The following is an 18,730-nucleotide window of genomic DNA, read 5'->3' as shown; positions in this document are numbered from 1 at the left end:
TATGATACAAGAACAGAAGTCAAAACAAGTCCTTGACTACATTGCAGATCCATAACAAGAGTTACTGTAAGGATTTCATCAACGTGTGCTTGGACTGCTAATGAGGTAAAGTAGACACTTTGTGAATTCTTCGTCCATTTTTGTCGCACTTTGAATCCAGAACAGATTCATCAGGAACCGCAAAGTGTTTTTAAGTAAAATGTTTATGTACCAACCAGGGCAAATTTGGTCATAATTTGTGTTTGCACTGTTACAGCTGCTTTTACCAGCAAAATTGTTGAGTGAATTGGGCAATGGTGATGATGTAAAGTGGGGAGGTGATCAGAAAATCATAACATGACCACACTAAGGATCTGAATTCAGTTAGATCTACTTCCCTATTTTTTTATTAAAAATTAGTTCATATTTTCTTTTCACTCATTAGATGTTGCCCTCATATTTAGGCAATAATTCTATCAACTGCAAGCTCCTGTAGGTAACTAGAAAGATGTTGTATCTTTTTTACATGCTAACACAAAAGAAAGAAAAGGATAAGGAATCAGAAAGTAATGATGGCAAAGAAATAGAAACTGTAAGGGGTTAATCAACATTCCAGAAAGAAAGATGTTAATATTCTTTAAAACTCCATCCAAAATGGAATGCACATTTGATTTGTTTCTCTAACCTTCAGAGTCTGACAGACAGAATGTTCTTCTACCTAAACATTTGTGGTTAGTGTCTGAGAAATTTTGTGGGAGGCATGTAATTTTCACCTGTATAATGTGTATGGAAATGAATCTCCCTTCCAACTGTAGCTCACCTCCAGCTTCCTCAGGAATGCAGCTGATGTATTGAAAGAGACATTGCACTCCAGATATATTCTGTTGTTTCCCTCTCTTGTTGGGCAGAGAATATATGAACTTGAAAACATATATCTCCAGATTCAATATTTTTTCCCTGTTGTTATTAGACACTTGAATGGACCTCTCATTAGTAAAAACATGCTTTGCACTGTTTTAACTGTTCTCATTTCCTCTTTATTGTAACATTGTCCCTTGCATTTTTGGTTTTATTCTGGCACTACCTAGTCTACTATATATAAGTTGACTTGTCTGGATAGCCCACAAAACCAAGTTTTTCCATTGTAGTTCAGTACACTAGACAATAAATAATTCAAGAATCCAATTCATTTCAATCTTGTCTTCCAGCTGCAATTGATTTTGTGCATTTTTCTCAGTGAGTTAATGCCAATCATTAATAAAATAATGGCTGCTTGGTGCAAGAATTTGTGTAGTCTGACATTGTTTTTATCTCTCAAATGGCATCTACAGCTGTGCAATGGCCAAAAATCAATTCTGACATGATTTTCAACCCCACCATCTCCTCACCTCAGATGGTTTTAGCAGTTTTTCCCTCAAAATTAAATGACCAGAAATGCCAGTAGAAATTCTGGAAAAAGAAAATGTTGCATCAGAAATCAGAAAAAGATGGTGAGATGGGGCACCTGACAGGGCTATGTTTAAGAGTATGATTAGCTCTGTAAATGTCCTCATTTTTAGATCTCTATAATACTAGACTCAATAGTTCTTTCAGGTGTGAAAGCAAAAGGTGCCTCTATCAAAATAGAAGACAGTCTATTGGTAAACTTTTGCAATGTAGTGGCAAGCAATAGAGTGTCCATTGAATTGTTACTATGTCCAAGAGTTACTTTCTCCATCACTGAAGCATGATGGTTGCATTATTCGTCATATATAAAAAGCTTTACAGCATCTTGCCATGGTTTGTTTGACAGTACATACTAACTTGTAACCTCTACTTAAAGTAAAGTGGTGAATGTCTTGCCTGATAGTTGCCCTCCAAGGTGCTCCTTCTCCTAATTCATCATTTTCAAAGTCCCTGAATACCTTACTGAATAAATTGTAGGAGTATTCTCACCACAAGGTCTCCAGTGTCACTGTACCAATTTCCCAAATTTAATACAGGACAAAATGTGCCCTCAACAATGATAGCTATATGCACCAGAGAATTAAAGAAAATTGTCAGTGAACTAGTTATCTTATTAAGAACCGAATGTAGAAGTTGCTTTCCCAAATGTAATCTTCAGCTGATGTGATGTTGTACATTGGCGAAAAAACATTATATTGATTAAAGATTATTGTTCATTTGTAAAACCTGAAACTCTGCAGACACCGTGGTCGATGTAAAAACCCACTGCTGGAGAAACTCACCAGGTCAAACGGTGTCCTTTATGTCATAAAGATAAAGCTACATACCCAAGGTTTTGGGCTTGATGAAGGGCTGAAACATGTGTTGTGTATCTTTATCTTCGCGACATAAAGGACACTGACCTGGCGAGTTTCTCCAGCGTTGTGCTTTTATTTTGTTCATTAATGCAGAATGGAAAAATTACCATCAAGCCAGGAAATTTTTAAAAAGTGTTTCTCTTGCAGAACTATTTTATATATAGGAATTATTACATAAATAAACATTAAAGTTTCATTGTCTAGTTATCTGTTATGACAAAGAATCAATGTGTATAATGCTTTTAAACAATTTATGCATTTGTTTACACAGTAGATGGTTATTACCATGCGACATTAACCAAGTATTCAATTTGTTATCCTAGCCAGAGTGAGAAACGTAGTCCTCATAATATACACTGCCTTTCCTAATTACAGAAAAGACATGACACTTAATATAAATCAGGATTTAACAGAATATAATGCCTTTTCTTAAATGGGAACATCAGAAGAATTTGGGAACTGTGGAATCCTCATTGCTCTTGAAATTGTCGTTATTTTTAACTCAGCAAATAATTTTATTGCTTATTTTGTAATAAGGATTGTGCATGATATTTGATGTGTTTTCGTAATTTTGTGGGGGATTCTGAAAAGCATTTTGATTCAGATGTAAACATATGATTTCATGAAAATATCTTTCTTGACAACTTTTCAAGATTGATTTTTAGTTGTAAATTGTGCTGGACAGAATAGTATTTTCATGTCATATATTTTGGCCTTAAAAGGAAAAGTAGACTGAATACATTCAGTTTAACAACAATAATACACCTTTATAGCTTGAAAATGGGAAATTTCCAGCTGTTTATTGGTTAACTTCACCACATTAAAGGAAATAAAAATGAAGCTGGAGAAGAAACAGGTGATGTAGAAAACAATTGCAAATTAACCCCCAGTAACTGGATTGGGGAAAACAACATCCACATTTTTTAAAGTTGAAAGTACTGCGTGAGATCCAGTAAATCAAAATTGGACAAGGCCCTTCTTATCATGATTTACACAAATTTATGTCATATTTTGTTCATTGAAGATGTAATCAATATGCTATTTATTCAGGCTTTGACAGAATCAGATCAAAAGATTGACATATGCGACCATTTTCAGATTTCACATTTATTGTCAGAGTAGATGCTTAACATTCACATACAACCCTGGGATTCCTTTTGTAAATTAGCACAGCATAATGAGGAATACATGGACGAGAAGTAAGGTTGGAACTATCTCTTTGCAACTATGGGACTTGTGTGCTCAGGGAGAAACATGCTGTAACCTCTCTTCTCTGTCCTTCTCCAGGTCTGTATTCCTCCCCAAGGTTTTTCATCACCAGTCACTATTCACCCCTTTTCTCCTAGAGTTGGGCCTCATTCCCATGTCATCCTTGGGAGTTTATTTCAACAAAGCTGGCACCTCTCTCTTCTCTATTAGGGGGAGGTGAGAGCTTCCGTTTTGGCATTAGCACTTTAATAGCACTCATTTAATGATAATGGGTTTGTCAAATAAATTGTACATTTACATCAGCACCAACATTCATTCTTTCTTTTCTTTTTCAATCTTTTTATTATTAACATTTCATAATATACGCAGCATCTTTGGCTTGGTTTCGCGGATGAAGATTTATGGAGGGGTATGTCCACATCTGCTGCAGGCTCGTTGGTGACTGACAAGTCCGATGCGGGACAGGCAGGCATGATTGCAGTGGTTGCAAGGGAAAATTGGTTGGTTGGGGTTGGGTGTTGGGTTTTTCCTCCTTTGTCTTTTGTCAGTGAGGTGGGCTCTGCGGTCTTCTTCAAAGGAGGTTGCTGCCCGCCAAACTGTGAAGTGCCAAGATGCACGGTTGGAGGCAAGATCAGCCCACTGGCAGTGGTCAATGTGGCAGGCACCAAGAGATTTCTTTAAGCAGTCCTTGTACCTCTTCTTTGGTGCACCTCTGTCTCGGTGGCCAGTGGAGAGCTCGCCATAGAACACGATCTTTGGAAGTCGATGGTCCTCCATTCTGGAGACGTGACCCACCCAACGCAGTTGGGTCTTCAGCAGCATGGATTCGATGCTTGCAGACTCTGCCAGCTCGAGTACTTCGATGTTGATGATAAAGTCATTGCAATGAATGTTGAGGATGGAGCGGAGACAGCGCTGATGGAAGCGTTCTAGGAGCCGTAGATGATGCCGGTAGAGGACCCATGATTCGGAGCCGAACAGGAGCATTGGTATGACAACGGCTCTGTACACGCTGATCTTTGTGTGTTTCTTCAGGTGGTTGTTTTTCCAGACTCTTTTGTGTAGTCTTCCAAAGGCTCTATTTGCCTTGGCGAGTCTGTTGTCTATGTCGTTGTCGATCCTTGCATCCGATGAAATGGTGCAGCCGAGGTAGGTAAACTGGTTGACCGTTTTGAGTTCTGTGTGCCCGATGGAGATGTGGGGGGGCTGGTGGTCATGGTGGGGAGCTGGCTGATGGAGGACCTCAGTTTTCTTCAGGCTGACTTCCAGGCCAAACATTTTGGCAGTTTCCGCAAAGCAGGACGTCATGTACTGGAGAGCTGGCTCTGAATGGGCAACTAAAGCGGCATCGTCTGCAAAGAGTAGTTCACGGACAAATTGCTCTTGTGTTTTGATGTGAGCTTGCAGGCGCCTCAGATTGAAGAGACTGCCATCCGTGCGGTACCGGATGTAAACAGCGTCTTCATTTTTGAGGTCTTTCATGGCTTGTTTCAGCATCATGCTGAAGAAGATAGTAAAGAGGGTTGGTGCGAGGACGCAGCCTTGCTTCACGCCGTTGTCAATAGAGAAGGGTTCGGAGAGCACATTGCTGTATCTGACCCGACCTTGTTGGTTTTCGTGCAGTTGGATCACCATGTTGAGGAACTTGGGGGGCCATCCGAGGCATTCTATTATTTGCCAACGCCCTTTCCTGCTCACGGTGTCAAAGGCTTTGGTGATTTGTTCTCTGCACTTTTCTTGTAGCTGTCTGAGGGCAAAGACCATGTCAGTAGTTCCTCTGTTTGCGCAAAAGCCACACTGTGATTCTGGGAGAACATTTTCGGCAACACTAGGTATTATTCTATTTAGGAGAATCCTAGCGAAGATTTTGCCTGCAATGGAGAACAGCGTGATTCCCCTGTAGTTTGAGCAGTCTGATTTCTCGCCTTTGTTTTTGTACAGGGTGATGATGATGGCATCACAAAGGTCCTGAGGCAGCTTTCCTTGGTCCCAGCAGAACATGAAAAACTCATGCACTTTGGTATGAAGAGCTTAAAATGGTATGTCCAAATCTACATAGTATAAGTATAATATATAAATTCTAAAGAGTGAAAATGTGACATATTAGAAATAATTCTCGTAACAAAGAAAACAGAGGTAAAGAAATAATTATATATTAAATAAAACCAACTAATCTACTTTAAAAAAATAAATAAATAAACAACAAGAACCTGAGCAGCCTGTCCCAAGGATCTGACAAATAGTTTAAAACATAGCTCCAGTCCACACCAACAGATAACAAAAATGGCAAGAATTATATTATATCTGGAAAGCAAAAATTAATTCATAGAATGACGCCAGTTTTATCCCATGAAAGTAATCAATAAATAATTTCCTTGTTTCTTCAAATTTAGTATTTGTATCTAAAGTACACTTCTGATTTGTTTCCTAGATTTAAGGAAGACATAACTTGAGAAAACCTTTGAAATAATGTAAGAGAATCAGAGCCTTTCCATTTAAGTAAAATGACTTTTCTAGCTAATAGTGTGGAAAAAGCTACAATTCGATATGCAGAAGGAGGTAAACAACCAAATCTGCAATTCCAAAAAGAGAAGTTAAGGGGTTAGGTTTTAATTAAATAACCAGTATCATTGATAGAGATTTTAAAATATCTTTCCAAAATTTTTCTAACATGGGACATGACCAAAACTTATGAAACAGTGAAGTCATATCAGTATTGCATCTATCACAATATTTCAAGAGATAATGTTAGTTGAAGTTCCAATTCCCATATTTGTTGAATCTTATCCATGGGGACTGATCTCAAATATAAATATAAGAGTATAAATAGTACTAATTAAACCCTTCTGAATGGGGTTTAACCAGAACAAAGTGTCAAGTAAATCTGGTTGTTATAATGTTAAATAACTAGGCATTACCGTATTCAGGAAATTACTAATCTGTAGATATCTAAAAAAAATGTGTGTATGGTAAATTATATTTGGTAGAAAGTTGTTCAAAAGGCATCAAACCACCACCAGTGAATAAATCTACAAACGAGATAATCCTTTAATCTTCCAAATAAGGAAGGTTCTGTCAAGAGTAGATGGTGTTTAAAAGAAATTAATATATATATTAGCCAAAGCAAAAATTTTTAATCCAAAAAACCTCAAAATTGAAACCAAATAATTGGATTGGAAATATACTTAATGATCTTAAATAGTCTAAAAGGTAATGCTGGTCCTAAAATAAGAAGCTAAGGAATAATTCTGGACAGATTTCAATTCCAAATCTACCCAGAGTGAACAATCAAATTTATCAAAGTAACTTCTTCTTTGGCTTGGCTTCAGAGACGAAGATTTATGGAGGGGTATGTCCACGTCTGCTGCAGGCTCGTTGGTGACTGACAAGTCCGATGCGGGACAGGCAGGCACGGTTGCAGCGGTTGAAAGGGAAAATTGGTGGGTTGGGGTTGGGTGTTGGGTTTTTCCTCCTTTGTCTTTTGTCAGTGAGGTGGGCTCTGCGGTCTTCTTCAAAGGAGGTTGCCTCCCACCGAACTGTGAGGCGCCAAGATGCACGGTTCGAGGCGATATCAGCCCACTGGCAGTGGTCAATGTGGCAGGCACCAAGAGATTTCTTTAAGCAGTCCTTGTACCTCTTCTTTGGTGCACCTCTGTCTCGATGGCCAGTAGAGAGATTGCCATATAACACGATCCTGGGAAGGCAATGGTCCTCCTTTCTGAAGACGTGACCCACCCAGCGCAGTTGGGTCTTCAGCAGCGTGTATTCGATGCTTGCGGACTCTGCCAGCTTGAGAGCTTCGATGTTGATGATGAAGTCACTCCAATGAATGTTGAGGATGGAGCGGAGACAGCGCTGATGGAAGCGTTCTAGGAGCTGTAGGTGATGCCGGTAGAGGACCCATGATTCGGAGCCGAACAGGAGTATTGGTATGACAACGGCTCTGTACACGCTGATCTTTGTGTGTTTCTTCAGGTGGTTGTTTTTCCAGACTCTTTTGTGTAGTCTTCCAAAGTCTCTATTTGCCTTGGCGAGTCTGTTGTCTATCTCGTTGTCGATCCTTGCATCCGATGAAATGGTGCAGCCGAGGTAGGTAAACTGGTTGACCGTTTTGAGTTCTGTGTGCCCGATGGAGATGTGGGGGTGCTGGTGGTCATGGTGGGGAGCTGGCTGATGGAGGACCTCAGTTTTCTTCAGGCTGACTTCCAGGCCAAACATTTTGGCAGTTTCCACAAAGCAGGACATCATGTGCTGGAGAGCTGGCTCTGAATGGGCAACTAAAGCGGCATCGTCTGCAAAGAGTAGTTCACGGACAAGTTGCTCTTGTGTCTTGGTGTGAGCTTGCAGGCGCCTCAGATTGAAGAGACTGCCATCCGTGCAGTACCGGATTGTTCATTGTTGAGGTCTTTCATGGTTTGTTTCAGCATCATGCTGAAGAAGATTATAAAGGGCGTTGGTGCGAGGACGCAGCCTTGCTTCACACCGTTGTCAATGGAGAAGGACTCAGAGAGCTCATTACTATATCTGACCCGACCTTGTTGGTTTTCGTGCAGTTGGATAACCATGTTAAGGAACTTCGGGGGGCATCCGAGGCGCTCTATTATTTGCCAAAGCCCTTTCCTGCTCGTGGTGTCGAAGGCTTTGGTGGGGTCAACAAAGGTGAAGTAGAGTCCTTTGTTTTATTCTCTGCACTTTTCTTGTAGCTGTCTGAGGGCAAAGACCATGTCAGTAGTTCCTCTGTTTGTGCAAAAGCCACACTGTGATTCTGGGAGGACATTTTCGGCGACACTAGATATTAGTCTATTAAGGAGAATCCTAGCGAAGATTTTGCCTGCAATGGAGAGCAGCGTGATTCCCCTGTAGTTTGAGCAGTCTGATTTCTTGCCTTTGTTTTTGTACAGGGTGATAATGATGGCATCACAAAGGTCCTGAGGTAGCTTTCCTTGGTCCCAGCAGAGCATGAAAAACTCATGCAGTTTGGTATGCAGAGTTTTTCCGCCAGCCTTCCAGACCTCTGGGGGGATTCCATCCATACCTGCTGCTTTGCCACTTTTCAGTTGTTCAATTGCCTTATATGTCTCTTCCCGGGTAAGGACCTCATCCAGCTCTAGACTGAAGGGCTGTTGTGGAAGCTGGAGCAGGGCGGTTTCTTGGACTTACCGGTTGGCACTGAAAAGAGATTGGAAGTGTTCTGACCATCGATTGAGGATGGAGATCTTGTCACTGAGGAGGAATTCGCCGTCTGAGCTGCGCAAAGGGCTTTGGACTTGGGGTGAGGGGCCGTACACAGCCTTTAGTATCTCATAAATCCCCTGAAGTCGCCAATGTCGCGCTAAGCTGGGTTCGTTTGGTGAGGCTAGTCCACCACTTATTTTGGATCTCCCGGAGTTTGCCCTGAAGATGGCTACATGCGAGACAGAAGGCTCGTTTTTTCTCTGGCCAGGAAGGCTTTGCAAGGTGAGCCTGGTGGGCAGCTCGCTTCTTTGCCAGCAGCTCCTGGATTTCATGGTTGTTTTTGTCGAACCAGTCCTTGTTTTTCATGGAGGAGAAGCCCAGTACCTTTTCAGTGGATTGCAGTATGGCCATTTTCAGCTGATCCCAAAGGGTTTCAGGAGACGTGTCAGTGAGGCAGTTTGCATTCTCGAGCTTTGCTTGGAGGTTTGCCTGGAAATTTCCTCTCACTTTGTCTGACTGCAAGTTTCCAACTTTGAACCTCTTTCTGGGGGCTCCACTGTTCTTGAACTTTGGCTTGAAGTGAAGGTTGAGCTTGCAGCAAACAAGCCGGTGGTCAGTATGGCATTCCGCGCTGGGCATGACCCTGGTGTGGAGCACATTCGTTTGTCTCTTCCTCGCACCAGAATGTAGTCCAAGAGATGCCAGTGTTTGGATCGGGGATGCATCCAGGTAGTCTTCAGGCTGTCTCTGTGCTGGAAAAGGGTGTTAGTAATGACAAGCCGCTGTTCTGCGCAGAGCTCCAACAGGAGGCGCCCATTGTCATTGCACTTGCGACACCATGCTTGCCAAGGATTCCTGGCCAGGTTTCTGAGTCTTTGCCGACGCAAGCGTTGAAGTCGCCAAGGATGACAACCTTGTCGGCTGTAGGAGTGCGTTGGATGAGTTGCGCAGGTCAGTGTAGAACTTGTCTCATCACTGATGAGAGTGATGTGTCGCTTGTTTTGAAGGGGGAGTCGCATGGACATGGACATGATCCGGTCAGAGTGGCCTGACAGAAGGTTTTCGAGTTTGGAGGCAATGGAGTTCTTGACCATGAAGCCAACACCGGATAGGTGTCGTTCAGCCTGAGGCTTGCCAGATCAGTAGAGTGTGTAGCCTGCGCCGTGTTCTTGGAAGCTGCCTACATCTGCAAGGTGGACTTCGCTGAGAGCGGCTATGTCGATGTCAAGTCTGAGGAGTTCATGTACGATGAGGGCAGACCGACGTTCAGGTCGGTGGCTGTCAGCCTTGTCTAGCATGGTTCTGATGTTCCAGCATGCTAGCTTGAGTTTGTGTGCATCTTTTGAGGAGGAGGACGTGGACCTGTCCTCGGGCCTACGCAAAGGAGCTTTTAGGTGGAGTGCAGTGTGCGCAGTACTGGCCCCCCCCCTTTACACCCATGGTTTGTGTGCCGTGGCCAAACAAGCTGGGACGTGGCAGCGAGGTTCTTGGGTCATAGGCTTTATATCGGAGTGTCCTTCTCCTATGCAGGTTTCTTACTTATCAAGGTAATAAAACCAAAAAATATATATAGCGAATATTAACTGCCCAATAGTAAAATCTCAAATTCGATAAGGCCATACCACCATCCTTCTTGCATTTCAGTAAGTGAAGCTTATTCAATCTTAGAATCAATATTATCAAAATAAGATTTCAGAATAAAAATTGAGACAGCTTGAAATAGGTATAAAATTTTAGGTAATATTACCATCTTAAAATCATTAATATGACCAACATTCTTTCTCGCTACAGCTGAACGGGTAATTTGTAAAATAAAACAACGATATTTGTGAATTAAAAAGAGAAAAATATAAGAGAGATAAATAATAAAAATTTACAATTATCCTGGTACAGAAGGTCATTTTGTGATGTCACAGCAGCCCATTATTAATGTTACAAGGAGAGGTTCAGAGCCTGATAATTGTTGGAAAGAAACTGTATTGGACCTGAAGGTGTGGATTTTTAGGCCTCTATGTTATCTTCTTCCTGAAGGTACCAATGAGAAGAGGTTGTGTCCAGGGTGATAGGAGCCCTTTAGGTAAAGATTAAAAGGTAAAAGTTCCATTATTGTCACATAATACTATATTTTGAATGTTTTTAACTCTGTCTACCATAAGGAAGACAGAGAGTCACCTCTTCGTTAAGCACCCCTCACAGAAATGAGGCCCCAGCAAGGAACAAATTCACAACCCCTGGTTTACAAGACCAGTGCTCTAACCAGATTTATTTGATCCTTGTCTGACTTCTTGAGGCAGCCACCTCACAAAAGATATCTACAGTAATGTGAGTCAGAGCCTGTGATGGACCTGGCTATATTTGCTTCTGCATTTCTGGACATACATATTCCCAAACCAAGCTGTATGCAACCAGTCAGTATGTTTTCTTTAGTGCACCTGTAGAAGATAGTGTTCAACAACATGCCAAATCTCCTCAGAATCCTTAGAAATGCCAAGGTGTATTGGTTCCAGGAGAGGTCTTCTGAAATATGGACTCCCAGGAGCTTGAAAGTTCTGACCAGCTCCCCCTCCATCAATGCTAATGGGTGTGTGATCCCTCAGCCTCTCATTCTTAAAATCAACAATGCGGACAAGAAAGTCTGCTGGCGCTGTGATTCTCCACGACATTTATGTATTAATTAACAAAAGGTTTCTTAGTTTTGATAACACTGTTGTTTTGGCACTACCCAATCTGATTCTCAATCTCCATTCTTCATTTTGACTCAACATTTCCAGTTATTCGGTCAACAATGGTTATACCATCAGAAAATTTGAACGGTGAGCTGGAGCCAAACTTGGCAAAGCAATAAAGATTGTACAAGGGCCAGGGTAGGGATTATGCAGGCAGCCATGGAGTGCCCTGTGTTGATGGTCAATGAAGAGAAGGGGATGTTGCTGATTCACACTAATTGGGGGCTGTTGATGAGGAAGTCAAAAATACTGTTCGTTTATTATCATCTAATTGTACGTATACAACCAGATGAAACAGCGTCTCTCCAGACTATGGTGCATGCATAAAAACACACAATACACAGCACATAATATCATAAATAATCAAAACATATATATATATATTAAAAAATATATTTTTTAAAATAATTTTATTTATTTTTATATATATAAATTATTGGGATAACTTTTGCTATTGCACAATATTATTCACAAGTCTCAGAGCCAGCAGGGGGAAACTCCCGGGGAATTCTGATTTTGATGCTCCTGTGCCTTTTTCTTGACGGCAGTGGGTTGAAGCTATTGGGTGCTGGATGGAAAGTGTCTTCTATAATTCCTTGAGCCCTATTAAGACAATGTTCCCAGTAAATGTTGTCTTTAGAGCAAAGGGAGACCCCAGTGATCCTCAGCTGTTTTAATGATCCTCTGCCTAGTCTGCTGGTATGATGCGTTGCAGCCAGACAGGACTATCTTAACTGTGCTCCTGTAAAAGGTTGTTAAGATGGGGGTTGGTAGGCTTCTCCTCCTCAACCTCTTTATGAAGTCTAAGCGCTGTAGCATCGATCTGACTAATGAGAATAGGTTAAGTTGCAGAGGGATGAACAGAGTTCCAGATCCATTAGTTTGGACATAGATGTTGCTGCTCTGATAGTGTTGAATGCTGAGCTGTAGTCAATAAACAAGATCCTGACATATGTTCTTGTGGTCTAGATGATATAATGCAGAGTTAATTTAGTGCGCAAAATATGGGGAAAATCCAATTTCCAAGTAGTTCTTTTGACCACACTATAGGAAGAATGTGAAGCAAGAATTAAAGTGATCGAAAAGCTTGGCAAATCAAGTCACATTTATGGCAGCGAAGAGATGGTCAGCATTACAGGACTGAGCATGCACAAGAAGCTGTACATGCTGGAGTCTGGAGTACAAAAGAAACTGTCGAAAAAAAACTCATGGGGTGAAGCAAAACAAGAAAAACATGTTTGTGTTGGAGAGAGTATAGAGGAAGTTCACCAGGATGTTGCCTGGATTGGAAACATGGGAAGAGTTATGGGGAGAGATTGGAGAGGCAAGAAGTAAAACACAAAGGTCTGCAGACACTGGTTGAAGTAAAAACACAAAATGCTGGAGAAACTCAGCAGGTCAAAACAGTGTTCTTATGTAGTAAAGATACCAATGTTTCGAGCTTGATCCCTTCATCAAGGTAAAGGAAGAAGAGGGTAGAAATATATATTTATTTGGGATATAGGTGAGTAGTCAAAATCTTTCTGCCATGGCATCAAAAAAGAGGGCATAAATAAGGCAAGAGGAAGTTTTAAACATAATCTTACGGAAAAGTTACAAGCTGATTGGTGAATTTCCAGAACTCCCTGCCAGAGGAGGTGGTGGAATTGGATGTAATTACTATTGTTTAAGAGGAATTTATCAGACATTTTGAATTGGCAAGACATAAAAAGATACAATCTGCATGCAAGCAAGCGGGCAAAAAGGTCAGCATGGATGTGGTGGCAAAGGTCCATTCCTCTGCTGTACAAATAGGATCCACACAAACGACTCTGTAGAAGATATCTGCAGGCTTCCACATGACATTATACTTTCCGAAAGAGTGCGTTGAGTGGATATTCAAATAATCATAAATAATGATGTTTGCATCCTGATTAAAACCAAATCCACTTTATGCATCAGGCAAGTTTTTATTTCTCTTACCCGCAGTGCTCTGGAGTTATCATTGATAATTTAAGGCCCTTTCTTCCACTGGCATCCCAGTTAATTAGCCATGCAGTGTCCCGGGACCGGAAGCCATTTGTGCTGTTTCCATTGGACCACCTTTAACCAGGATACTGACTGCTTTTCCACTGAACACAACTCATACCCAGGGATCGGAGAGTCTACCTTCGAATGGAATGGAATGGAATGGATGGAAGTTGTCCTTTTTACACTGGTTTAGTCAGCACGCCAGCGTCAGCTGATGCAGAGGATATGAGTAGGGGTAGAGGCCATCAATCTCTGGTGTGATTTGATGCCTGCATGCTGATTGTTTTCCTTTTCCATTGGACCCTTAATCGGTTAATTCCCCATTAATTCCTGGGACAAGGTGCCAGTGGAAAAGGGGCTTAAAGCTCAAATCAAATTTTAAAGTAATAGGTTTGAACAATTGGCTTCATCTTTATTTTTATTAATTTCAGTAACATTATGCAGAAGTAATATTGCAAAGTAAAATATAAGATATCCCTATGAGCATAGGGGAAAATTAGTTCAGAGATTTTAAAGAGATGTGTCAGCAAATTGATAAGAATAAACTAAATAATTTGAACCTACCATTGCAGCACAGGTGTCTAACCTTTTATCCGGAAGTCCAAAATCTGGCACATTTTTGGTAGATTACATTACACATAAGTAATGTTAATTTTCCATAATAAATTCTCCATCTTCAGAGGGAAGCTCCCCTCCCACTCCCTGTCGCCCCCATAGGGGAAAGGTGATTCTTGGCTCTGAGCATCCAGTGGGAGAGAAACAGGCGGTGGCTGGCTCAATGGGGGAAGCAATGGTGCTGGCAGACCAGTTCCAACTGAATGGGGCATTATGGGTAACGAAGACGGCCATTGCTCCCGCATTGAGCTGTCGCCGCAATCTGGTGCGGTGCTCTGAAAACTCTGGGCTTAGCAGCACTGCAGCCCTCCTGCCACGTTAGGAGTTACATAGGAGCAGGTGACGGACAGTGCTGCGCTGCTGGGGTGTGCCTGAGGGCCTGAAAGCTGTTGCCGCTCGGCACCACTGCCCCGATGGTCCGCACCTCCTGCAGCTCTGCACTTCTTCATGTATGGCCTTCTTCCCTGCTTGGCTACTGCCTCCGAGCAGCCAACGCTGACCGCCTTTTTGGCCGAGTTCCAGACCACCCCATCGTCTCCGACCTCCACCTGACCAACTCACTGATCGAAAGCCTCCTGTACGGCACACGTCAAACCCCACCCCCGTGCTCAGCCTGGCCGAGGCTGCAAAATAGTCTGGTCTTGGGGATTGGGGGGTGCCGATAGATGGACAGCTGGGAGGGAGGAGGTGACAGATGGCTGGGGGTGATAGATGTCATGGCATTGGAGCGAGGCATTTGCTTAAAGCAGGGGTGTCAAACTCAAATTCACGGAGGGCCAAAATTAAAAACTTGGACTAAGTCGAGGGCCGAACTAAATATTTATTGAAAATTTTCAACAACATCTGCATGTTTTCTCTTCTTTCAACATATGTAATGTTAAACTTTTTCTTATTAAAATAAATGTTTAATAATAGTTTTGGATAAACTCTTTCCAGAAGCATTAACAAATGAGAAATAAAATATTCAAGAAATAATATTTCTCTATAGAGGATTTGTCAAATGTTGCTAGTGTGCTTTCGAATAGGTAAATCTGAGGGCTATTGAGAATGTGGGAGTATAACATGATTCCTGAAACAATCAAATGGGCATGAACTCTACCAGGGTTATTTGCCATGCCCTTTTTCCATTGGTACAGATATCCTTTGATTTACACACTTTTCAAGTTTTATGCCTAATGAGCTTGTATCCAGGTGCAGGACCATTTTTAACCAGGAATATATTTATCACTGTGACATGAAACTATTGGAAGATCGTTTTATCCTGAGATTAAAGTTCATAATACTTACTCAGGCCTGTGTGCGGGAGGGCGGGGGTTTGCGGGCGATCGGGTTGGACAACGACATTGCGGGGGCATCGGCTCTCGCTGCAGGGCGGCATCTCGGTCGATTAGCAACCCCGTCACCGTGAGTCGCGGGTCGGCCTGCAGCAGGGAGGGGGAGTGGGCAACGGTCGTGGCGAGGTCAGGCCCAAGGCCTCCGGTTCCGGACGCTGGGAAGCAGCCTTGGCTTCCCCTGACACTGGCTAGGCCGCGCTGCAGTGGGGGGGGCGGGCAGGGAGACACGACAGTGCGGGGGCATCGGCTCTCGCTGCAGGGCGGCATCTCGGCGGATCAGCGGCCCCGTCACCATGAGTCGCGGGTCGACCTGCGGCAGGGAGGGGGAGTGGGCAACGGTCCTGGCGAGGTCAGGCCCGAGGACTCCAGTTCCGGGCACTGGGAAGCGGCCTTGGCTTCCCCTGACACAGGCCAGGCCGCGCTGCGGTGGGGGGGGCGGGCGAGGGGACACGACATTGCGGGGGCATCGGCTCTCGCTGCAGGGCGGCATCTCGGCAGATCAGCGGCCCCGTCACCGTGAGTCGTGGGTCGACCTGCGGCAGGGAGGGGGAGTGGGCAACGGTCCTGGCGAGGTCAGGCCCGAGGCCTCCGGTTCCGGGCGCTGGGAAGCGGCCTTGGCTTCCCCTGACACCGGCCAGGCCGCGCTGCGGTGGGGGGGGGCAGGCGGGGGGACACGACAGTCCGGGGGCATCGGCTCTCGCTGCAGGGCGGCATCTCGGCAGATCAGCGGCCCCGTCACCGTGAGTCGCGGGTCGACCTGCGGCAGGGAGGGGGAGTGAGCAACGGTCCTGGAGAGGTCAGGCCCGAGGCCTCCGTTTCTGGGCGCTGGGAATCGGCCTTGGCTTCCCCTGACACTAGCCAGGCCCCAAAACCAGAGTCCATGGTGAGACCCTGCAACGTAAACAGAGGAGGTGGGGGCGATTAGCGGGCTCATGCCAATGCATTCTGGGATTTGTTGTATTACTGTGCATGCGCTATACTGGCGCGGCGGCCAGCGGGCCACCTCTAATACATTTTTGAAATGATCTTGCGGGCCAAATATAATTATATTGCGGGCCAAATTTGGCCCGCGGGCCAGAGTTTGACATGTGTGGCTTAAAGGGACCGAAATCCGGAAGACTCCAAACAACGCCAGGTGTCTGGTCCTGACAATTCTGGTAAAAGGTTAGGCACCTGTATGTGCTGGAACTTAGCAATTAAAAGAAATAATATATTTATGTAGCAGCTTTACATTCTTTTTATTGCTGAACATGAAGGTCCTATGAAGTGTAATTATTGTTTAAACTAAAGATGTGCTAGCTAGCCTGTTTGTGCATAGCCAAATCTGTCCAAATCATCAATTTAGTGATGTTAGTCGAGAACTGAATATTTGGAGCATACTACCTCCCTTCTGTTCTCCCAAAAGAAACCTTGTATTGCTTTAATTGTTCATTCAAAAGGTAACATCTCCAGCGTTTCAGCACTGGTTCAGTAGTGCACTCACATGGCAGCCTGACCTGCCAGGATATATGCACTTGTCTCCTGGGTGTGTCTTTCTTTTGACTCTGAGATGAGATCGTTTGCAATTGAACCAGACCTCACACTGTAAATATGAAATCATAAAAATTACAGCTAAAAGGGAGGCCATTATGTCCATTCCGGCACTCTAGTAAAGCAACTCGCTAGTTCCATCCCCCAGCCCAGTTCCATTGTTTGGCAGCCTTAGACTGGAACTCTTAGCATACACAAATTAATCTACCCCATTTCCCAAACATGCAACAACAAACAACCATTTCCATTATATTTTGCAGGATCCAGTGAAGATTCATAACACCCAGTTATATCAAAGCCATTCAAAAGCTACTGCTAGCTTGATATCTGATCACTGTAGTCATGTTCTTTGCTCAGAATAGGTCTCGAAATGAATTAATAGGTTCACTCTGTGTTCAGTCAGTCAAAAGTAGCAATGGTGTAGATAGTGTTGTATGATAATTTTCATTTTATTTTATTCTAAATACTGCACAGGAAACTCTTCTATTATCTTTTCAGGTGCATTTTTTAATGATATGCTTAAGAATCACTGGGAAAAGGAATAGAAATTTGTGCAGAATATTTCAGATTGAATTGTTGGATATCTTTAATTTAAGGATAACTGCACATTAACTGTGGAAGGCTGGACTGTATGATCACATGAGGTTTCCTACCCTCCTTTTCTGACATGTAATTGTTCTTCAGCATTATTTAAGACAAAATGTGAAAGGCTTGGTACTCTGAAGTGAAGTACTTTTTCCATGTCTTATTCATCAATGACCTTTGTTGTCCACCAGGTCTGCTGCTTTCAGTTTGCTGTCAAGGTAGACTTCATCATTTTGCCTACTGATTGTTTCCATGGCGCTTGGCCCTCCTCTTTTGCATTCTCACCAGCTGTTTAACCTTACCCTCCCAAAATCTGGAATCTTTTCTGAATGTCTTTTGCTTTTTTTTGTACACTTACCAATGATGCACTCAATGCTTCTGTTTAGCTGGCTTTGGAAACTGGGTTTTATTTTCCATAACCTATTCATTTTGCTTTACTCCAGTAAGATTTAGATCTTATGAAGCTATGCTCTTTTTTTTAAATGTTCATAATCACTTTCTCAAGCTGAAGATAAAATTTCATGTTGAAAAATAGACAAGTCTGATAAGATTATTGTGTGTCTGAGGGGTTATAGAAGTACAGAAAAAGATTGCTCATCTTCTTGAACCAGCTCTGTCATTCTGATAGTTAACTCTACTTGCTTGTGCATGATCCATATCTTTTGACATCCCACCAAATTCTGTAAATCTTTCAGAACCTAGAATGCACAACATAGAAACAGACCCTTCAACCCTCAATGTCTGAGCTGAACATTACCAAATTACATTAATCCCATCTGCTTGCACATGGTCTACAGCCTTCCATTCCATGTCTGTTCATGTGTCAGTCTAAATGCCTCCTAAATATTGCCATCATATTTACCCCCACCATCTCTCTTGGCAATGTGTTGAATGTGTGGGGTGGGGTGGCGGGGGAGAGGGGAACTAGTTCTTTAAATTTTCTTTAAAATTTCTCCTGCTTACCTTAAAACTATTCTCTCTGGTATTTCACATTTCCACCCTGGAAAAAAGACCTGTATCTACCCTATTTATAATTCTCATAATTTGACATACTTCTATCAGGTCTTCTCTTAGTCTTTAACATTTATGATTTCCTTGCTGTTTAGCGCAATTAAATTATTTTGAAATAAGTGAATAAATAAGTACTTCATTGTCGTTGTGTACGAAAATGAAACAAAATTAAAAACCGCAACCACAGTACTCAATACAACATACAAGAGCATGTAAAGCAGTAAAACCAAGAAAGGAAAAAAGCTGGATTAAA

The 18,730-nt window shown here is 42.7% G+C and overlaps 1 protein-coding gene across 22 annotated transcripts in view; it reads left to right on the top strand.

The window, feature by feature from the left end:
- The window catches only part of bach2b (BTB and CNC homology 1, basic leucine zipper transcription factor 2b), a 328,595-nt gene that overhangs the window by 214,126 nt on the left and 95,739 nt on the right, over positions 1-18,730 (top strand). For 3 of the 22 annotated variants that reach the window (XM_069887068.1, XM_069887067.1, XM_069887069.1), the window contains one exon: positions 5,433-5,530. The exons of 16 other annotated variants lie outside the window; for them this stretch is intronic. In XM_069887068.1, coding sequence (XP_069743169.1) covers positions 5,528-5,530 — 3 coding nt within the window. In that variant the 5' untranslated portion in view covers positions 5,433-5,527. Of the gene's footprint in view, positions 1-5,432; positions 5,531-10,642; positions 10,758-18,730 lie in introns of those variants that run through there. 3 more of the 22 variants (XM_069887070.1, XM_069887072.1, XM_069887074.1) reach the window with 2 other exon arrangements.

This window comes from Narcine bancroftii, chromosome 6 (assembly GCF_036971445.1).
Source record: "Narcine bancroftii isolate sNarBan1 chromosome 6, sNarBan1.hap1, whole genome shotgun sequence".
In the NCBI taxonomy this organism is placed as follows: Eukaryota; Metazoa; Chordata; class Chondrichthyes; order Torpediniformes; family Narcinidae; genus Narcine; species Narcine bancroftii.
Note: the sequence above shows the minus strand (reverse complement) of the source record. Positions and strands in the feature narration are given on the sequence as shown.